This window comes from Pelobates fuscus, chromosome 4, assembly GCF_036172605.1.
Source record: "Pelobates fuscus isolate aPelFus1 chromosome 4, aPelFus1.pri, whole genome shotgun sequence".
Taxonomy (NCBI): Eukaryota; Metazoa; Chordata; class Amphibia; order Anura; family Pelobatidae; genus Pelobates; species Pelobates fuscus.
In genome coordinates this window covers 353,037,619-353,057,578 of record NC_086320.1, presented here as the reverse complement: position 1 = coordinate 353,057,578, position 19,960 = coordinate 353,037,619, and the positions used below count along the sequence as shown (strand labels likewise).

Below are 19,960 nucleotides of genomic sequence, written 5' to 3'. Positions count from 1 at the left end.
TTCATTCTTTTCATTCTCTGCTCTTAAGTGATTCGCATAATAATGTCTGCAGATTATGTTTTATATTTTATTTTGCAGCTTACATATGTTGTGGTTTAAGTGACGACAAAGGTTCATTCTCCAATTTATTTTTTGAGTCTCGAACAGAATTTTCATCCTATTCTCGTGTTTGTCTTCATTTTTATTTTAGATTTTGAAATCTCTGGCTTTAAAAAAAAAAAAAAAGTGATCCTCTTTTGTTGTTGCTAATTATTTAATAGCCTTGTGTCTACCATTCCTTTTCATACGGCCTGGGCATTGTTTATGACATCAGTTTTTATGATTAAGTCTCTGTTGCTAGCATTCCTTTCTGTGCAAGTCATCCACTTTGTCTCTCTAACTAGACAAAAATAATTCAAGTGGCAACACAGTTTTTTTTAGTAATTGATGTCATATTAAATATCCAAGTATTATGAAATGGATAACATGCACTTCAATGTCTTGGCAGGACTACAGCAACCACAAGCAACCCATAATCACCAATCCCCAGCTCGTAAGGCAATTCACATTACCCAAGCCTGCGAATCTTATTAGTTTTGCAGTTTGTTCACAAACAGAAGATGATGATGTTTTCTTGAACTTGCGGAAAATATATGTTGTGTGTGTGATGAGGAATGATTCTCAGATTGCTCTTTGCTTTTGATATATAGTGTGCAGAAGACGAAGAAACACGGGACCTAGTTAGGCAATATGGAGGCCTGCAGCCGCTCGCCATGCTTCTCGGCCAGTTTGACAATAAGGAGCTGTTAGCTGCAGTGACAGGAGCCGTCTGGAAATGTTCCATCAGTCGGAATAATGTGACAAAGTAGGAGCAACATTTTGATTTTGTCTGTTTTTTTAATGTCACTGCTGTGTGTTTTACATTATCTAAATCCCAGACAGTGTTAATGTTCAATCTAAAAGACATTTTTGGCTGTTAATGGTCAGCTGGTAGGGTTGAAAGAAGGTCACGGGGAGGTTGAGGGATTTCGTTTGAATACAGAGGACAAGATCAATGAGTAATGAAAGTAGCAGCAAGCCTAAATGAGTTCTTTGGCTTAGCTAACCAGTGCCTGGACTGCAAAGAACCTTGAGATTGACACAATAATCACCTCGAAGAAGCAGTTATATACATCAATATGTCTCAAAGGGGATCATTTAAAGATCGGTCACAGTGATAAGAAGCTGCTGGCTAACAATTGAGGACAACAAAAATTTCCATATATCTTGGAATCTTCATATAACTTATTGCAATAGCTGGGGGAAAGTTAGATTTCTTTTTAAATAGCAGCGTTTATGAAATGGGATTGCAATTCTTGATCGCTCATCTGCTGTTTAGCTTACTTTGAATGTCATTTTATTGTTTTGGTGCTGTTATACAATATGGTATTACAATGGAGCAGATCAAATTAGCCATTTGTTTTAAGGAACATTCGTTTAGTCCCTTTTTTATTTAACCACTTGAGGACCAGGGTTATGCATTTACAATAGTCTCATTGACAGTCCTGTAAGGACGTGGGCTCTAAACAGGTTGAAATAATCGTGGTTCCTTATTATTTCATCGGACACAGTTTTAATTCCTTTTTTTTTATGTATTACATAGCAATGAGTATTGTGTGGTTTGCTTGTATATGCAGAGCAAACTAGCTATTCTGTTAATCTACTTTTTCAGTGAATGTAAGAGTAAACATGCGGTTTTATCATTAAATCCAATATGTTTTATTTGATCTAATATATTTCGCCTGCTGGTACTAAATGTGTGCTCCAGAATTTTGAGTGCTGTTATCTGATGACACTTTCTTTGTAAACTCCATTCTTAAAGGACCACTATAGGCACCCAGACCACTTCAGCTCAATTAAGTGGTCTGGGTGCCAGGTCCCTCTAGCGTTAACCCTGCCTGCTGTAAACATAGCAGGTTCAGAGAAAATCCAGCCTCTAGTGGTTGTCTCACTGAAAATTACAGTCAGAAGACGCTGGACGTCCATAGGAAAGCATTCAGTAATGCTTTTATATGGGCTGTTTGAATGCGCGCGCAGCATGCTCATTCAGATCTGACGTCAGCAGGGTGTGGAGAGTTCCCCAGCGCCAGGGGTGCCTGACGCGGGAGAAAGGTAAGTGGCTGAAGGGGTTTTAACCCTCTTCAGCCCGCGGGAGGGGGGCCCTGAGGGTGGGGGGGACCTAATGACCCTATAGTGCCAGGAAAACGAGTTTGTTTTCTTGGCACTATAGTGATCCTTTAACCCCTTAAGGACCAAACTTCTGGAATAAAAGGGAATCATGACATGTCACACATGTCATGTGTCCTTAAGGGGTTAAGGAAGTTTATCATGTTAAACCTGGAAGTTTTATCAAAGGTTTTTTTTTTTTGCACTGTATTAAAGTGTCAATACCCTTACAAATGTACCAGAGGTAAAGGTAGAAAAAAAATGGAATAAAGCAAATTTGAATGAAGTGAAAAAAACCTCAGCATATTGTTCACTCCCTCTCGCAACATTCTATACACACTGAAATACCTGTATGTAACCAGTATTACTAAAAATACAAATAAACACCAATATAGTATAATACAATAAAGTCAAATCAACGTGAGGTAACAAATATGATCAAACGGCTCACAGAGGCCAGCTAACCAGATGCACCCATGTCCCTTAGCTTGCTCTTGCTTAGAAAGTGCCCATGACTGTGAAGTTGCCATCCATTTTCATATTCTGTAGTTAAGTTGTGTATGGTGAGGTCTTTTGTATTCTGCCAGTGAGGTTGGAAGTGACGTTTAATAGATATGAGCATCAGCGCTTACATCAGAAGGGCAGCTGCTATATATGGCCGAAGTGGAAACACAGGGAGATATATGAGTCCAGCGTTTCACCCGCTCTGCTATATCTGTGCTACACCGAGTAGCGTTTTGGTGCCAGTATTAATGGCAGAGGTGCCAAGAATGTGAAATGAAGTTAGAACCACCCACAGCCGCTTGGCCACATTGAAAGAGGAAGGCAGAAGGCGTGACATAAGTTGGAGATTGTAGACAGCATGACACATACAAAAATAAAAGGAAGTGAGAGAAACTCAAAAGAGGAGTGCGCAGGGAAAGTGACAAAAATAAGGCCCTAGGTGGGAGAGAGGCCCACACACAAAGTGTGGGAGGGGTGGTGACTGGAGAAAATGACACAAAAAAGGTGGGGTAATGCAGATGAGGATGATGAGGGAGAGAAAAAAAATGAGGGGTATGAATTATACTACATCACTGTGCTTGTCTGAGCATGTTTGTGCTTCTTTTGTAACTTTAGGGTGTATCTGTTAGATAGCCTCACTGATAGATACACAGTCATTGGCACAAACACTGTTTAAACAATACACACTTTCACTCACAGACACACACACATCCTCACTGATTTGACACACTCTGACAGACACACACACACACATTCACTCACAGACACATATTGACAGCTACACACTCACTGACAGCTACACACTGACAGACACACATTCACTGAAGACACACACATTCACTGACAGACACACACTCAATCACTCACTCACAGACACACACTGACAGACACACACATTCACTGACAGATACACACATTTTCTGAAACATCCACAATTTGTAATTGTTTTATTTAAATCCACCCAGCCTCCCTACCTGGAGCACTGGAGTGTATTATTTCCCTGGGGTCCAGCGTGGCTGCTGTGCTCCTGGGCTGCTGGCTGGGGGCTCCTGGACAAGCAGCGGCTGTGAGGAAGTTATAATCTTCTTGCTTTGATTCCTCGCGCACCACTTAGTGATGCCAGTGTCAGGATCGGGACAGGGATCCAACACGCAGAGTACAAACAGTAGCCAGATACGTATACCGGACCTTAGAATGGCCGGACTAACGTAAGTAGTACAGTATAGAATGGTCAAAGACAAGCCGAGGTTGAGGGTAACAGAAGACAGGTAAGCGAGAGACAAGCCGAATCAAGGGTAACAGAGAATAGCAGAGTAAGGTAAACAAGCCGGGTCAAAACCAAAAGGGATAATAGAATACACAAGCACTGAGTGACTAGAACAAGCTAGAACCACGACAGGGCAATGAGCTAATGAAAGAAGCTCTGTTAAATACCCTGTTCAGAGCAGTAACCACGCCTCCGAGGCGTCCTGATTGGTCCTGCAGCAATTGAGTGACAGGTCGTTCCGGAGGAGTGTCCTGATGACAACTTCCTGCCTAGATGCTGTAAAAGGCAGTCACTCCCTCGCGGCCGGCCTTGCATGACCGGATAGACCGTGGGGAAGGGAGCCATCAGGCTGTCTGGATGAAGGAACAGCTAAGTCTCTACCTCTTTCGGAGGTAGAGACCACAGGTACCCTGACAGTACCCCCCCTCTCAGATACGCCCACCGGGCGGAATACACCAGGGCGAGAAGGGAATCGAGAGTGAAACGCCCTGCGGAGACGGGGAGCATGCACCTCCTCCTGAGGTACCCAACTTCTCTCCTCAGGACCATAACCCTTCCAATCGACCAGATATTGCAGTTTCCCCCGGGAGATTCGAGAATCAACGATGGAATTGACCTCATACTCCTCCTGACCCTCCACCTGAACTGAGCGGAGAGGGGCGATCGTGGAGGAGAACCTGTTACATATTAATGGTTTTAGCAAGGAAACATGAAATGAATTAGGAATGCGTAAGGCATTAGGCAACGCTAAACGATACGCAACTGGGTTAATTTGAGACAGTACCCTGTAAGGTCCAATATATCGAGGAGCAAACTTCATGGACGGCACTTTTAACCGAATGTTTCTAGTACTTAACCATACTCTTTCGCCTGGAACAAACACCGGTGCTGCCCTTCTACGTTTGTCAGCGTGTTTTTTAACCAGCGTAGAATTGTGCATAAGGATTTGTCGAGTTTGATCCCACAACTTTCTTAAATTGGCAACATGAACATCCACCGACGGTATCCCTTGAGAAGAAGACTCCGAAGGAAGGATAGAAGGATGAAAGCCATAATTCAAGAAAAAAGGGCTAGAATGCGTAGAATCACAAATGAGATTGTTATGTGCAAACTCCGCCCAAGGAATCAAACCGACCCAATCGTCCTGGTGTTCTGAAACGAAACAACGTAAATATTGTTCCACTTTTTGGTTAGTGCGTTCAGCAGCTCCATTGGACTGAGGATGATAGGCAGAGGAGAAATTCAATTTGATGCCTAGTTGGGAGCAGAATGATCTCCAAAAACGGGAAACAAATTGGGAGCCTCTGTCAGAGACAATCTGGGAAGGTATCCTATGCAAACGGAAAATCTCCCTGGCGAATATCTCCGCTAATTCGGGCGAAGATGGGAGTTTAGGTAAGGGAATGAAGTGAGCCATTTTAGTAAATCTGTCTACCACAGTGAGGATGACAGTCTGCTTTTTAGGGATAGGCAAATCAACAATGAAGTCCATTGCCAGGCAGGACCAAGGCTTTTCAGGAACCTCTAAAGGGTGCAGAAATCCGCATGGAAGCAAATGGGGTAGCTTAGTCTTGGTACAAACTTCACATGCCCCGATGAATTCTTTAATATCCTTGCGTAAGTCAGGCCACCAAAAATCTTTAGAGACCAGCGCATAAGTCTTGCGGATGCCAGGATGCCCAGCCACCTTGCTGTTATGGAGACAGCGTAGCACCTCCAGTTGGAGAGCGGCAGGAACGAAGTGTCGATCCCCAGGGGTCTGTTTGGGTGCCAAATCCTGAAACTTCATGATCTCAGAAAGCAATGGAGAGTGAATCCTGAGATTCGTGTTCGCGATGATATTCCCCTTAGGAACTATGGAGGACAGAAGTGGTTCAGTTATAGTGGATGGTTCATATTGACGAGACAATGCATCGGCTTTAGAGTTCTTAGAACCAGGTCTATACGTAAGTACATAATTAAAGTGAGTGAGGAACAAGGCCCAGCGAGCCTGCCTGGCGGACAAGCGCTTCGCCTCCCCAATATAAGATAAGTTCTTATGATCCGTTAGAATAGTAACAGGGTGTAGTGTCCCTTCCAGTAAATGTCTCCACTCCTTTAAAGCCTTAATGACCGCTAACAATTCCCTCTCCCCGATGTCATATCTGCTCTCAGGCCCAGAAAATTTTTTAGAGAAGAAACCACAAGGGTGTAACGGTTTCTCCACCCCTAACCTTTGAGACAGAACAGCCCCAACTCCTGTCTCAGAAGCATCGACCTCGAGCAAGAAAGACAGAGTCGTATCAGGATGAACTAGAATGGGAGCTGAGGCAAAAAGTTCCTTGAGAGTCTTAAAAGCACCAAGAGCTTCCTCAGACCAGAACTTAGTATCAGCCCCTTGTTTGGTCATATTGGTAATAGGCGCAATGATAGAAGAGTAACCCTTAATGAAGCGCCTATAGTAGTTGGAAAAACCAATAAACCTTTGGATAGCCTTGAGTCCTTTGGGCAAAGGCCAGTCTAAAATAGATTGGAGTTTCCTAGGATCCATTTTAAAACCTTCCCCAGAAATCACGTACCCAAGAAAGTCTACCTGAGACTGATCAAAACTGCACTTCTCCAATTTGCAGTATAGACCATGTTGCAGAAGTTTGTGTAACACCTTTCTAACCTGTCTATGGTGAGTCTCAATCTCCTTAGAGTGTATTAGTATGTCGTCCAGGTAAACAATAACACAATCATGCTGAAACTCCCTAAGTACCTCATTAATCAAATCTTGAAATACTGCAGGAGCATTGCATAGTCCAAATGGCATAACAGTGTATTCGTAATGGCCATACCGGGTATTGAATGCCGTCATCCACTCGTGACCTTGCTGGATTCTCACCAAATTGTAAGCCCCTCTGAGATCTAACTTGGTGAAGATTTTGGAGCCTTTAAGACGATCAAATAACTCGGTAATCAGTGGGATAGGATAGGCATTTCTGACAGTTATTTTATTCAAGCCTCGGTAATCGATACAAGGTCTCAGCGTGCCATCCTTCTTCTTAATGAAAAAGAACCCCGCCCCGGCCGGAGAAGAAGACCTCCTGATAAATCCCTTTTCTAAATTCTCCTGAATATACTCCTCTAGAACCGAGTTTTCCTGAACAGACAAAGGATATACATGGCCCCTCGGAGGCATAGTCCCGGGTAGAAGCTTAATTTTACAGTCAAATGACCTGTGTGGCGGCAAAGAATCGGCATTCTTCTTGTCAAACACTGCCCTTAAGTCTAGGTAAAGGTCTGGTATTTGTCTCTCTGTGGACTGAGTAGGATTCTCCTGTATGTTAATATTAGCTAATGGAGAAACCTTGCACAAACACCGATCCTGGCAGCCCTGGCCCCACGAGAGTATCTCCCCTAACTCCCAATCGATAATAGGGTTATGTTCTTTCAACCATGGATACCCCAGAACTATGGGAACGGAAGGAGACGAAATGAGCAGAAGAGATAAATTCTCCACGTGTAGGATACCAACATTTAACTCAATGGGTATGGTCTCACGAAAGATAACAGGGTCTAGTAGTGGTCTACCATCTATGGCCTCAACGGCCAAGGGTGTCTCCCTTAGCTGGGATGGGAAATTGTTTTTACTAGCAAAGGCTTGGTCGATAAAATTCTCAGCAGCACCGGAATCTATCAAAGCCATAGCCCTTACTACTTCCCTCCCGCAAGTTAAGGAAACTGGTAGCAGAAGCCTGTGATCTTTATAATTAGGAGTAGAGGACAAAATAGAAACACCCAAGGCCTGTCCTCTAGAGAGACTTAGGTGCGAGCGTTTCCCGGGCGGTTAGAACAGTTCGAGAGTAAATGACCCTTAGCTTCACAATACATACACAAACCATCTCTTCTCCTGTACTGTCTTTCCTCCTCAGAGAGGCGGGTATACCCTATCTGCATAGGTTCAGGAAGCAAAGATACCGTGGAGTCAGGACTTGGAAAAGCGGGGGCTAACCTAAAAGAAGGTCTCCGGTTCCTCTCTCGAGTGTTCTGTCTCTCTCTTAAACGTTCATCTATACGAGAGATGAACGAAATTAAATCCTCTAAATTCTCAGGGAGTTCTCTGGTAGCAACCTCATCAAGGATTACTTCAGATAAGCCATTCAAAAATACATCCATATACGCCTGCTCATTCCACTTGACTTCTGACGCCAGAGACCTGAACTCTAGTGCATAATCCACTAGTGTTTGGTTCTCCTGTTTCAGACGCAACAGTAATCTGGCTGCATTAACCTTTCTACCTGGAGGGTCAAATGTTCTTCTAAAAGCAGTTACAAAGGCGTTATAGTTATAAACTAATGGGTTATCGTTCTCCCATAATGGGTTGGCCCATCTCAGAGCTTTCTCAATAAGTAGGGTGATAATAAATCCTACCTTTGCCCTATCTGTAGGATAAGAGCGAGGTTGCAATTCAAAGTGGATACTAATTTGGTTTAAGAAACCACAACACTTCTCAGGAGCCCCACCATAGCGTACTGGGGGGGTAATGCGAGAAGAAGCACCCACTGTGGCTACCTCTAGACCTGAACCGACAGGAGAAACAGGGATATTACGTATCTCCTCTGGTGGGTTATTGGCACGAGATAATAGAGCCTGTAGCGCAAGCGCCATCTGATCCATTCTGTGATCCATGGCTTCAAACCTAGGATCAGGAGAAGCCAGCTGACTGTTTGTACTTGCAGGATCCATTGGCCCTGTCGTAATGTCAGGATCGGGACAGGGATCCAACACGCAGAGTACAAACAGTAGCCAGATACGTATACCGGACCTTAGAATGGCCGGACTAACGTAATGTCAGGCTTACCTTGCTGGGAGTCCAACATGCAGAGATAAAAGCTCACCCTTGCATTTAGACACAGGCCAAGGTGGTCAAGGTAGAACTCACCTGGCCTATGAATCTGTGCACGGGGGCTGTGCAGGTAATTGCTTGTAGTCGCAGTACAGACAAGGAAATCCAGGAGAGTAGTCGTAGGTAAGCCAATGGTCAGAGGGTGCCGGAAATCAGGGGATACGAGTAACAAGCCAAGGTCAAAGGATGCCAGAATTCAGGAGATACGAGTCACAATCCAAGGTCAGGCGAATACTTAGTACGTGGAGTAGCAACTCTCTAACCAGAGTCATTGAACTGACACTGCCCTTAGGGAGGAGCAGTGTCTTATACCCTGATGATTAGTATATCAGGTTCAGCTGGAGAGTGATCGACAGGTCTGAGCCAGGTGAAGTCCAGCCCCTTAGTGCTGCAGGCAATACAAGATAAAACAGGAGTTATCCCAAGTCCTGAAATGGCTCAGAGGTTAAAGAGCAGGTTCAGAACTGCCAAGTATACAGGTTCAAATCCCTCTTCGGGCAATAAAAGGGCGACCCCGTCTGGCAGTCTGGAGGTCAAGGCGAAAATCCTGACAGTACCCTCCCCTTAAGAACGCACTCTGGGCGTGAACAGGTTCCTTTTGGGAACTGTATTCCTCGTCTTCGGACTCCGTATCACTGAGGAAGTCCTTGTAATCGAAGTATCCAGAGTGGAGTCCCTCAGTCGGGGACCTTGGGGTATCAGTGTCGGGTACTGGTGGAGAAAGGTCTGGGCCATTCAGAGACCTGGTGCAGGCGGAAATAAACTTAGTCCCACCAACCATATTATCTGAACTATTTCCCATCGGTGAGTTTTCTGGAAGTAGTGATTTCTTGTGGTCTTGAGATCCACTGGCATTAGCAGCCATCGTAGTCTGGGTACTCTTCTGCATCACGGAACTTGGAAATATCCGACAGCACCTTTGAAATTTTTTAGGTCGTGTTGCCGGAATAACAGGGTGCAGCTGAATTGTACCCACTTGAAGAGGTTCAGGCCGAGTTGGGCGAATAGGGCAGTGAGAGATAAAGTGCCCTTTTCCACCACAATAAAAACAGAGACAACGCGCCCTCCTTCGATCTCTTTCTCTAGATGGCAGTCTTGTTTTAGAGCGGACGAAGCATATCTCCATGGGTTCCTCCCTGTCCACTGGAGATTCACAGCTAGCTAGAGGAAAACCAGGGTCACAAGGCGGTTCCTCCATGTCCATTGGAGTTTCATAGCTAGCTTGAGGGAAAACAGGGGTACAAGGAGGTTTACTGGAGGAGGGTTTGCGTTGTGACCTTATGGGGACTTGGTAGGAGTCCTTTTCTTTAGGTAACAGCGATCTGCGGTTAGATGGAGCAGGCTTGGGAGTAGCTTTCCTGGAGGTAGAGCTCTGAGAGTCCATTGCGGACATAAATGACTCCCAACTGTCCAAGACAGTGCTTTTCTCCTGTAGCTTCCGGTATGCCCACTCCTTGATCCGTCCGACAAGTAAGTTGATGGCCGAACGGACCTTGACAAAGTCACTGTTGTAAGTATTAGGCTTGAGAGCAAAAAGAAGTTCACAATCCAGTCTGAATGCTGTGAAGGAGGTACGGGAACCATCAAAGCGGTCAGGCATCACAACAAACGGTTCTGGAACTGGGCGTACTGTGCCTTTAAGAGATAAAAGTTCTTGCTGCAGTTCCGAAACAGTCTGGTTCAGGCTGGACACTTGCTGAGCAAGGGAGGTGAGCATTATCTCTGTGGACTCCATAAGGGTCAGTTCAATCTGTCAGGCTTACCTTGCTGGGAGTCCAACATGCAGAGATAAAAGCTCACCCTTGCATTTAGACACAGGCCAAGGTGGTCAAGGTAGAACTCACCTGGCCTATGAATCTGTGCACGGGGGCTGTGCAGGTAATTGCTTGTAGTCGCAGTACAGACAAGGAAATCCAGGAGAGTAGTCGTAGGTAAGCCAATGGTCAGAGGGTGCCGGAAATCAGGGGATACGAGTAACAAGCCAAGGTCAAAGGATGCCAGAATTCAGGAGATACGAGTCACAATCCAAGGTCAGGCGAATACTTAGTACGTGGAGTAGCAACTCTCTAACCAGAGTCATTGAACTGACACTGCCCTTAGGGAGGAGCAGTGTCTTATACCCTGATGATTAGTATATCAGGTTCAGCTGGAGAGTGATCGACAGGTCTGAGCCAGGTGAAGTCCAGCCCCTTAGTGCTGCAGGCAATACAAGATAAAACAGGAGTTATCCCAAGTCCTGAAATGGCTCAGAGGTTAAAGAGCAGGTTCAGAACTGCCAAGTATACAGGTTCAAATCCCTCTTCGGGCAATAAAAGGGCGACCCCGTCTGGCAGTCTGGAGGTCAAGGCGAAAATCCTGACACGTAAGTAGTACAGTATAGAATGGTCAAAGACAAGCCGAGGTCGAGGGTAACAGAAGACAGGTAAACGAGAGACAAGCCGAATCAAGGGTAACAGAGAATAGCAGAGTAAGGTAAACAAGCCGGGTCAAAACCAAAAGGGATAATAGAATACACAAGCACTGAGTGACTAGAACAAGCTAGAACCACGACAGGGCAATGAGCTAATGAAAGAAGCTCTGTTAAATACCCTGTTCAGAGCAGTAACCACGCCTCCGAGGCGTCCTTATTGGTCCTGCAGCAATTGAGTGACAGGTCGTTCCGGAGGAGTGTCCTGATGACAACTTCCTGCCTAGATGCTGTAAAAGGCAGTCACTCCCTCGCGGCCGGCCTTGCATGACCGGATAGACCGTGGGGAAGGGAGCCATCAGGCCGTCTGGATGAAGGAACAGCTAAGTCTCTACCTCTTTCGGAGGTAGAGACCACAGGTACCCTGACAGCCAGGGCCGAAGTGACGTGATATTCCAGCTCCTGCCCCCCCCCCTAGAGGCAGGCTGCAGCACATATTGTGGGCGGTGAGGGAATGCTGATCTCTGAGCTCTTCTTGCTCTGCTCCCTCGCCTCCCGCACCATGTGCTGCAGCCTGCCTCAATGATACCCTAAGGTGGCCAGCTGGCCAGCTCTGGGGCCCCTCATGATGCGAGGCTAGCAAGGCTTCTGACAGGGCATTTGAGGTAGGCAAAAAAGGTTTAATGGCACAGTGTAAGGCCCTGATAAAATACAAGAATAGGATCTTGTAATACACCTATTAGTTTTGAGAATACTATTTACCATTTAGATTTCCACTCTTTCTTCTGAGATGGGTAAAACTTTCAATGACTTACAGATTCTGGGGTGATATTTTACACAATAATTTCCTGCACCTCAAGTGTATGGAATATATGTTTAAATTAAAATGTATTCTAATTTAGTTAATTTTTCCCGCCAAAATAATAAAAACCCTATTTGTAATATATTTTAACAAATTTTGTGAACATTTTTCTTCCAAATTATATTTGCTTTGAAAAAGTATGTTTTTTTTTTTAATTAGACACTACAAGCTGTTTAGTTTTAAATTTAATCTACAGGCAATTTATTATTACATACATGCAATAACAGGAGTTGCTGTTTATTTCATTTTTTTACGGTAATCACATAGAATTCCACGAACTATTAAGTAACTGTTACTTCAATTTCACCTGGAACTAGTTTGTGTGCATTTCGCATTATATAGATTTCTTCTATCTGGATTTATGTTGTGTAGCACTCACGTTACAACTGCTACTTAAATCAACAGAAACCTTCCCCCATTTACACAGCTCTATACCTCATTACTACTTTCTGGTACTTTCCTTTAGTATTCTTTGGGATTGGGCTGAACATGATAGCCAATGTTCAACACCCATTCATGGTAGCTGGCCCCTTCTTTTCCATTTTGATTTACTTTAACACACTTTAACAAAAGTGGCTCAGCCACCGTCTGGGGTATTTGCAAAATTTACAAAGACCGCCAGTGGTGACTGTTCTGATTGCAGTGTGGTGGCTGACAGGTACAGGGGAAGGTGACTTATACTTACGCCATCTTTTTCCTGCCAGTCCTCTTCACCTCCTGGCCCTTCAATACCATGCACCAATGTCAGCATTGCACTCTCGTGCATGTGTGAGCGTACAACACTGAGGTCTATGGAGGATCCGAGAGACCACAGGATCTTCCATAGACTGAACCAGTCATCACTACTGACAGGTGAAAGCTTGGCAAGACTTGACCAAATGTAGCTCTGTTTTTATCTACATGAAATACTCATTTTGGATGGGGTAGTGACAGTGCCACTTTAATAGACTTTGTAGATATGGTGCAGCTGTCAACCAGGTTGTTTTTCCATAGGTGATATTGAAACGTTTTGTAACTACAAAAATATAGAATCTATTGTGTATGTCCCTGATGCTTGGAACCAGTTGAGATATAATTCAGAAATGTAGCTTTTACATACCGTATATACTCGAGTATAAGCCGAGTTTTTCGGCACATTTTTTGTCATAATACAGACTGCGGGCTGTGGGGGCTGCAGAGCGTTTACTTCCCTCTCTTGCAGCTCCTGTCAGCTCCCTCCTCCTCCGCTCTCGCGAGACTTACACTGGGAGCTGGCAGAGGGAGCTGCACGGACCGGCGCGGAAGAGAAGGGAGCTGACAGGAGCTGCAGGAGAGGTAAGTAACAGCTCTGCCAGCCCCCCTCCTACACAGCCCATCCACTGGACCACCAGGGAGTGAGAGCCCCCCTCCCTGCCATGTATCAAGCAGGGAGGGGGGACGAAAAAAAATTAAATAATAATAAAATAAAATAAAAAATAATAATAAAAAATAATAAATTAAATAAAATAAAAAATAATAATTAAAAAATTATTAAAATAAAAATAAAAAAATAATAATAAAATTGCCCACACCCCACCAAGGCTCTGCAACACACACACACACACTGCACTCATACACACACTGCACTCATACACACTCACACTGCATTCATACACACACTGCACTCATACACTCACACTGCACTCATACACACTCACAATGCACTCATACACACACACACACTGCATTCATACACACACACTGCACTCATACACATACACACACTGCACTCTTACACACACTGCACTCTTACACACACTGCACTCATACACACACACACTGCACTCATACACACACACTGCATTCATTATATACACACACTGCATTCATACACACACACTGAATTCATTATATACACACACTGTAAATAAATATTCAATTAATGTAATTTTTTTAGGATCTAATTTTATTTAGAAATTTACCAGTAGCTGCTGCATTTCCCACCCTAGTCTTATACTCGAGTCATTACGTTTTCCCAGTTTTGGGGGGTAAAATTAGGGGCCTCGGCTTATATTCGGGTCGGCTTATACTCGAGTATATATGTTAGCTATGATTTATACGAATCACCAAATGATGATGATAATCTGTCAATTGCTTCCTACTACTAAATTTACTGTTGTGTTGCTTCAATGTGTACTTCTTTATGTTTAAAGGTTCCAGGAATTCAAGGTTATAGAAACTCTTGTTAATTTGCTGACTGACCAACCTGAGGAAGTCCTTGTGAATGTTGTCGGTGCTTTGGGAGAATGTGGCCAGGAACCGGGCAATCGGGCCATCATTCGCAAATGTGGTGGGATAAATCCTCTAGTTAATTTATTGACCGGAACTAACCAGGCTTTGTTGGTGAATGTAACTAAAGCTGTGGGAGCTTGCGCATCAGAGGCCGAGAATATGGCGTAAGTAACGAATTTAATCTCAAAATAATTTTAAACAATGCAATTCAAAATACACATGCCAGGTATCCCCATCATTATTACATTATTATGTTAATTAACTTAAAGATGAGAGAGGATAGATACATAAATGTATTGAAATGCATCAAAAACAAGTAGGTTATCTGCTTATTCATTAGCCAAACCTACGCATTTCACAACACTCACAGATACTTACTCGTAGTTCGTATTGAATTACATCACAGTAAAGCTTAGGTGCTAAAGAAATTAAAAACATATTTCCTTATCTGTGCTAGTCTGACTATCCAACCAGGATTGGTAATATTTTTTACAACCATTTGCGTCCTGTAGAATTTAATGTTGAAACTAAATCATACAGGAAAATAATTTTTGAAAAATATATTCTTAACATTTAGTTAACAAATAGTGTTACTCCTGAGATTTCTTGTTTTACGCATTCTTTATTTCTGTAGTGCTTAGCAAAACAGATAAGGGTACTTAGACATGTACACGTCAAGAAAAGTATAAGCACACCAGTGAATTTCAATGAAACTGCCCTTTTAGTTAGGAATTAGAGTAAGAAACAAACGTGCAGCTCTATTTACAGTCAGCAGAGTAAGAGTTATACAAGCTATAGCAAGGTAAGAGTTATACAAGCTATAAGAGTTAGAAAGAGTAAGAGTTATACATGCTATAGATTAGGTTAGATTCCGTTAGCTCCGGAAAAGGAACAATAATCTAAATATACTAGACTCGTCTGGCCATCTTGGATGTAAGGCCCTGTCCCTGCTCCACAGATTTTTAACCACTTTGAATCATGGTTAAGATAAATAAATTTTAGGCATTTAAATATTTAGTAAGTCATTCGGTTTTTCATCTGATGTCCCTTCGTTACCGTAGCAGTTAGCGTTAAGTGATTTCAGAGGATCTGTGTTGTAGCATTGCTCCAGATGTGTATATGGAAGCCAACAGATTATTTTCCTTTATCATAAAAATAAATATATATAAATATATCTCAAAATGCACGATTCTCTTCCTAGCATTTTAAAATAATTCCGCATTCGTGTTTGATCTCTGTCTGTATAAATGGAAATGGAGAATTGTGTCCCATTCATTTATAAATGCTAATGTTAGGACAAAGCATATGTAGGCGTATTAACATCTGGATGGGACTTCCTGTGGAAACCCTTTTAAATAGACAAGAATTACATTTGGATTGGACCTTACACGACAAGGATAGGGTACACAGTAATGTCAACTGATCTGTTAAAACATTAGTTGGCTTTTATTCATGAACACGTTGTCATAAGCTGACAGTGACTTGCAATATTTAAGGAAAAGCTGATCTGGACAATCTCTTAATCTCTTCACTTTAAGTAAGTAAGAGATTTTTATTTTAAATGTGACTATTTTGGCCCAAAGTCTGTTTTCAGTTCACCACAACTTACCATTTAATGAATAGAGTCTCATGGATACTTGGGAGATTAAACATTTAGTTACAACTTTACTAACTCTCCATTCCCATGTTATGTTGTTTTTTGTAAACTCCTTCATGGCGAGTAGCTAAGGAAATATTGTACCACGATGTCCCCGGGATGTAGTGTCTAAATGGGATTAATAAAATCTGACCATTGGACAATGCTAGCTAGTATTTTTTTGAACATCCATCTTCAGATCTTAAAAATGGCAGTGACACAAGTAACAAGGTAATTTGTACACTAAATAATACATAGTTTACACATCACAGCATCCACACTTATATGATCTGTTTAAACAGTAGACAGGGACCGCACACCTCCAACAGAGCCACAATTGGTGCAGACTAAACGGGAGTTGGTACTACCTACAAAAATCACAGTTTTCCGTGCACACAGTATTGCCCAAGATAGCAGCTTCATTGGATCAAAGGGCACATCAACTCATTGAGGCCGAAACGTTGTTGATGTTCTCTTTGATCTAATGAAGCTGCTATCTTCTGAGCTATTGTGTGCCTGGAAGTCTTTGGAATACTAGAAATAAAATCCGATCCATTCGTTCTGAAAGGAAAAAGCCAATTCACAGCAGAAACGTCTGCCATAGCAGTCAAGTGCGCGCTAAGTATGAAGCTTTATGTTATCACTGACAGATAGCGTTTACTTGTAAACGTATGTCAAACTGACTTTATAGGATTTGGATGTCCTTTGAGTTTAAAATAACTCCATATACAAAGGTATATTTGTAGAGGCTGTTATGTTCACTCCGGCATTTTTACACAATTTAAAGTACTCAGTAGACCATAATGTGAAGTTTTGATCCCCATCTGATTGATGTATAAACAGAAGACAGATGGTGTAGTGATGAAACTAATGATAATTCATTTTTCAGCTAGTTCACGAAGATAGTTTGATTGCAGTGTGTTTAAGTAATTATAACGCAGCGTTTAATGGTAGTCATGTTTGTAGGAAGCACATGGAAAACAAGTTAGACATTATAAGTTCTCAACAAAGGATGCACTGTGATATAGAGGTATAAACTCTGTATCCTGTTTGCTGTTGAAGATCACTTCTCTGTAATAACTGCATGCAAGTCGTACAGTAGTTGTGTTGCTGTTTAACTCTTTCAGTGCCAGCGAGGGCGAGCGTTCCTTATTAACGTGTACCTGACGTGATACTACGGCATGGTACATAGTAACATTTAATTTATTTGTTCAACTAGGATCGCTAGCACAGTTACTGGAGACATGTTTATTTTTGTTTAAGATTTCAAGCTAATAAATTTAGGCCTTCAGCGTAAATGCTAGTTGCAGTGGCAGGCTGTGCATCTCCTACTTTTTCTAGTGCGTCAAATCAATCACACGCTAGGCATTGCATATATCACAAGTGCCCCTATTAAGGAAAGACAGTACTTTTTTCGTTGTCCCCAAAACTCTCGGTCCCTCTTATTTTTTTTATAATGTCTCATTCTTCGGTTTACAGCAAAAACAATCACAATAATATTAAAAGCACACTCCTAGCACCATAACTACTACCTTGCACCGTGGTGCTTTTTGGTGCCAAGAGCCCCCCTAATGTAAGAAGTCTAACTGTTTTCTAATAGTTTGACGTCTTACCCGGGGTTTGCCTTGAAATTTTTTTGTGAAACTAACTTAAGTTTGTTTCATCTTTAAAGAGCTACTGTGTCTGAGTCCTCTTACTTGATGTATGTTGTGTGATTTGTGTAAGACTGTGCACACATGCAGACCAGTGCCATCAAGCTAAGATAAGAGTAAAAAACATCCAAAGTTTTGACATATGGCATTGAAATTTCATAAGGAAATCATCTTCAGGCTCTTTTCTTGTTCCCGACAATGCTACTTTGGCAAAGTTTTGTACAGTTGGAATCTTGAAGTTTCTTCTGCTCTAATTGATGTTTATTTCTTTAATGCCTGGCCATGTGACAGCATAATTGACCGATTAGACGGAGTTCGTTTGCTGTGGTCTTTACTTAAAAATCCACATCCAGATGTTCAATCAAGTGCAGCCTGGGCTATCTGTCCCTGCATCGAAAATGCAAAGGTGAGTGTACGATTAGTAGGAATTATGTCATTAAGAAAAAAAAGCTTGATGTGCAATGATCTGCATATTTCCAGAATTGTTAAGCAAACATGTTATGTAAGATACTTTATATGAGTTTATTCCATTGTACCACACCCCTGAAGCGTTAATGAAAAAGAAATATGAAAAAAAAAAAAGTGGGAATTAGAAATTAAGCACATTTAAGTCCATTGCATTTACTGCACACCCTAATGCGGGGCTAAGTATGCCCAATTTAAATTGTTAGTGTTACATGCATTTATGTGACAATTTAAAACCTTATTATCTGGTTAAAGATAAAGATGATAAATTATCTTTGTAAATTTGGTTAATCACTATGTCAAAAAAATGTAGCTTATTTTTTTTAAGTTTGTGTTATTTAAGTGTATAGCCTGCAGTCTAAAAAAAGGTTTAGCTACATTTTAACTTTTTGATGATTAGAAAAGTCCCTAGGTACACACCCTAGTGAAACGTGGATCCCTGGGTACACTTATGACCACTGATGTAAAATGTAAAAAATTCCTTTACATATCAGTCTGACCTTTTGTATAGAATCTTTATTGTGAAAATCTAAATATATTTCAACTTCAATATTACATCAGTTTTCAGTTTTCAGAGAAGAAATGTGTGGTTTGGTCCAGAGGCCAGTAGAACAGGATAGTCAGATAAGCTGATATCTGTTCCTAACATAGATAGAACCAATAAATGGAACATGCACACAACAGAATAACAGATTACTGTAGGAACAGACATGATGGGATTGATAATGCAATGGCTATTTTTCTATGATTTTTTTGCTGCATAGCTGCCTAATACAACTCTCTCACCCCATTACATCTGAGACTAATAAACGCTTATTATTGCAAGCATATATTCTTACTGTTGATTAGGTCTCACAAATTACCCGTTACCACCACCTCTGGAGATGTATTAAACAGATGCGTCCCCCCTCATAGTCTAACCCTCTACAGGGTATTTTGCAGACATATATAATCAACTATTTTTTGTTTTGTGTTTTTTTTTCTTTTCTAATGTTCCACTGATATTTTATATGTGCGGTACAGTTATTGTTTCCTCATTCAAACATTTCTTCAACCTGGAACAAACTTTAAATGAAAAACCACAGCATAAGAAACGTTTATATTTTGTGTTAATTTTTCAACATTTCAGCAGCTTTTAGTATATTTATAATTATTGTGTGAGTCGGGGGCCATCATCGAAACCACATTTATTTTTTTTCTGTTTTCGTGAAGCAAGTAGTTAAGATTTAGAATGTTTCAAAATAAGCCACAAATTGGGAAAAGGGAGTCAGGTGCATTTTTGGGCTTTATTAGACTTTCAGCACAAGGCAGGGAGCGCAGTTACAAACTCTGTCACATAGACATCAACTCAGAAAATATTGTTTCAGAAAAGGTAAGTGGTGTGTCTGCAAAACTCCCTGCAAGAGATTAAAATAGAGAAGCAATCCGTCTGTTTAATACATTTACCCATGTGGTGGTATTCGGTAATTTGTGAGAGATAATCAACAGTAAGTAAATTCTTACCATTATAAGTATTTATTGGTCACAGATGTAACGAGGTGAGTGAGTTCTGTTAAAGTAGCTTTGCTGCAAAATAGGCCAATATATTATTATTCACAGCTATGCTGCCCAATATTCGAAACTTGCATGCCACGACACAGTGGAAGGAACATTAAAATGTAAGAATATTCTGTTATACATTTGTATATTGTAGCAATTAGAAGTGTTTTCCTCTGGTGCCTCAGAGAAGTGAAATATGAGGGGACACTCAGAGAGAAGTACATAATCCACGAATAGATATGGTCAGTATGGAGAGACCGTTAAATACTGGCAGAGCTCCAGCGGGCTGGCACTAATCTCTTCTGAGTTAATGTAGTCTTAAAA

At 41.9% G+C, this 19,960-nt stretch overlaps 1 protein-coding gene across 2 annotated transcripts in view; it reads left to right on the top strand.

Annotated features, from left to right (window-relative positions):
* Positions 1-19,960, top strand: part of ODAD2 (outer dynein arm docking complex subunit 2) — a 128,256-nt gene that overhangs the window by 77,599 nt on the left and 30,697 nt on the right. For both annotated transcript variants that reach the window (XM_063450798.1, XM_063450797.1), the window contains exons 15-17: positions 690-844; positions 14,266-14,508; positions 17,924-18,038. In XM_063450798.1, the coding sequence (XP_063306868.1) occupies positions 690-844; positions 14,266-14,508; positions 17,924-18,038 (513 nt within the window). The remainder of the gene's footprint in view (positions 1-689; positions 845-14,265; positions 14,509-17,923; positions 18,039-19,960) is intronic.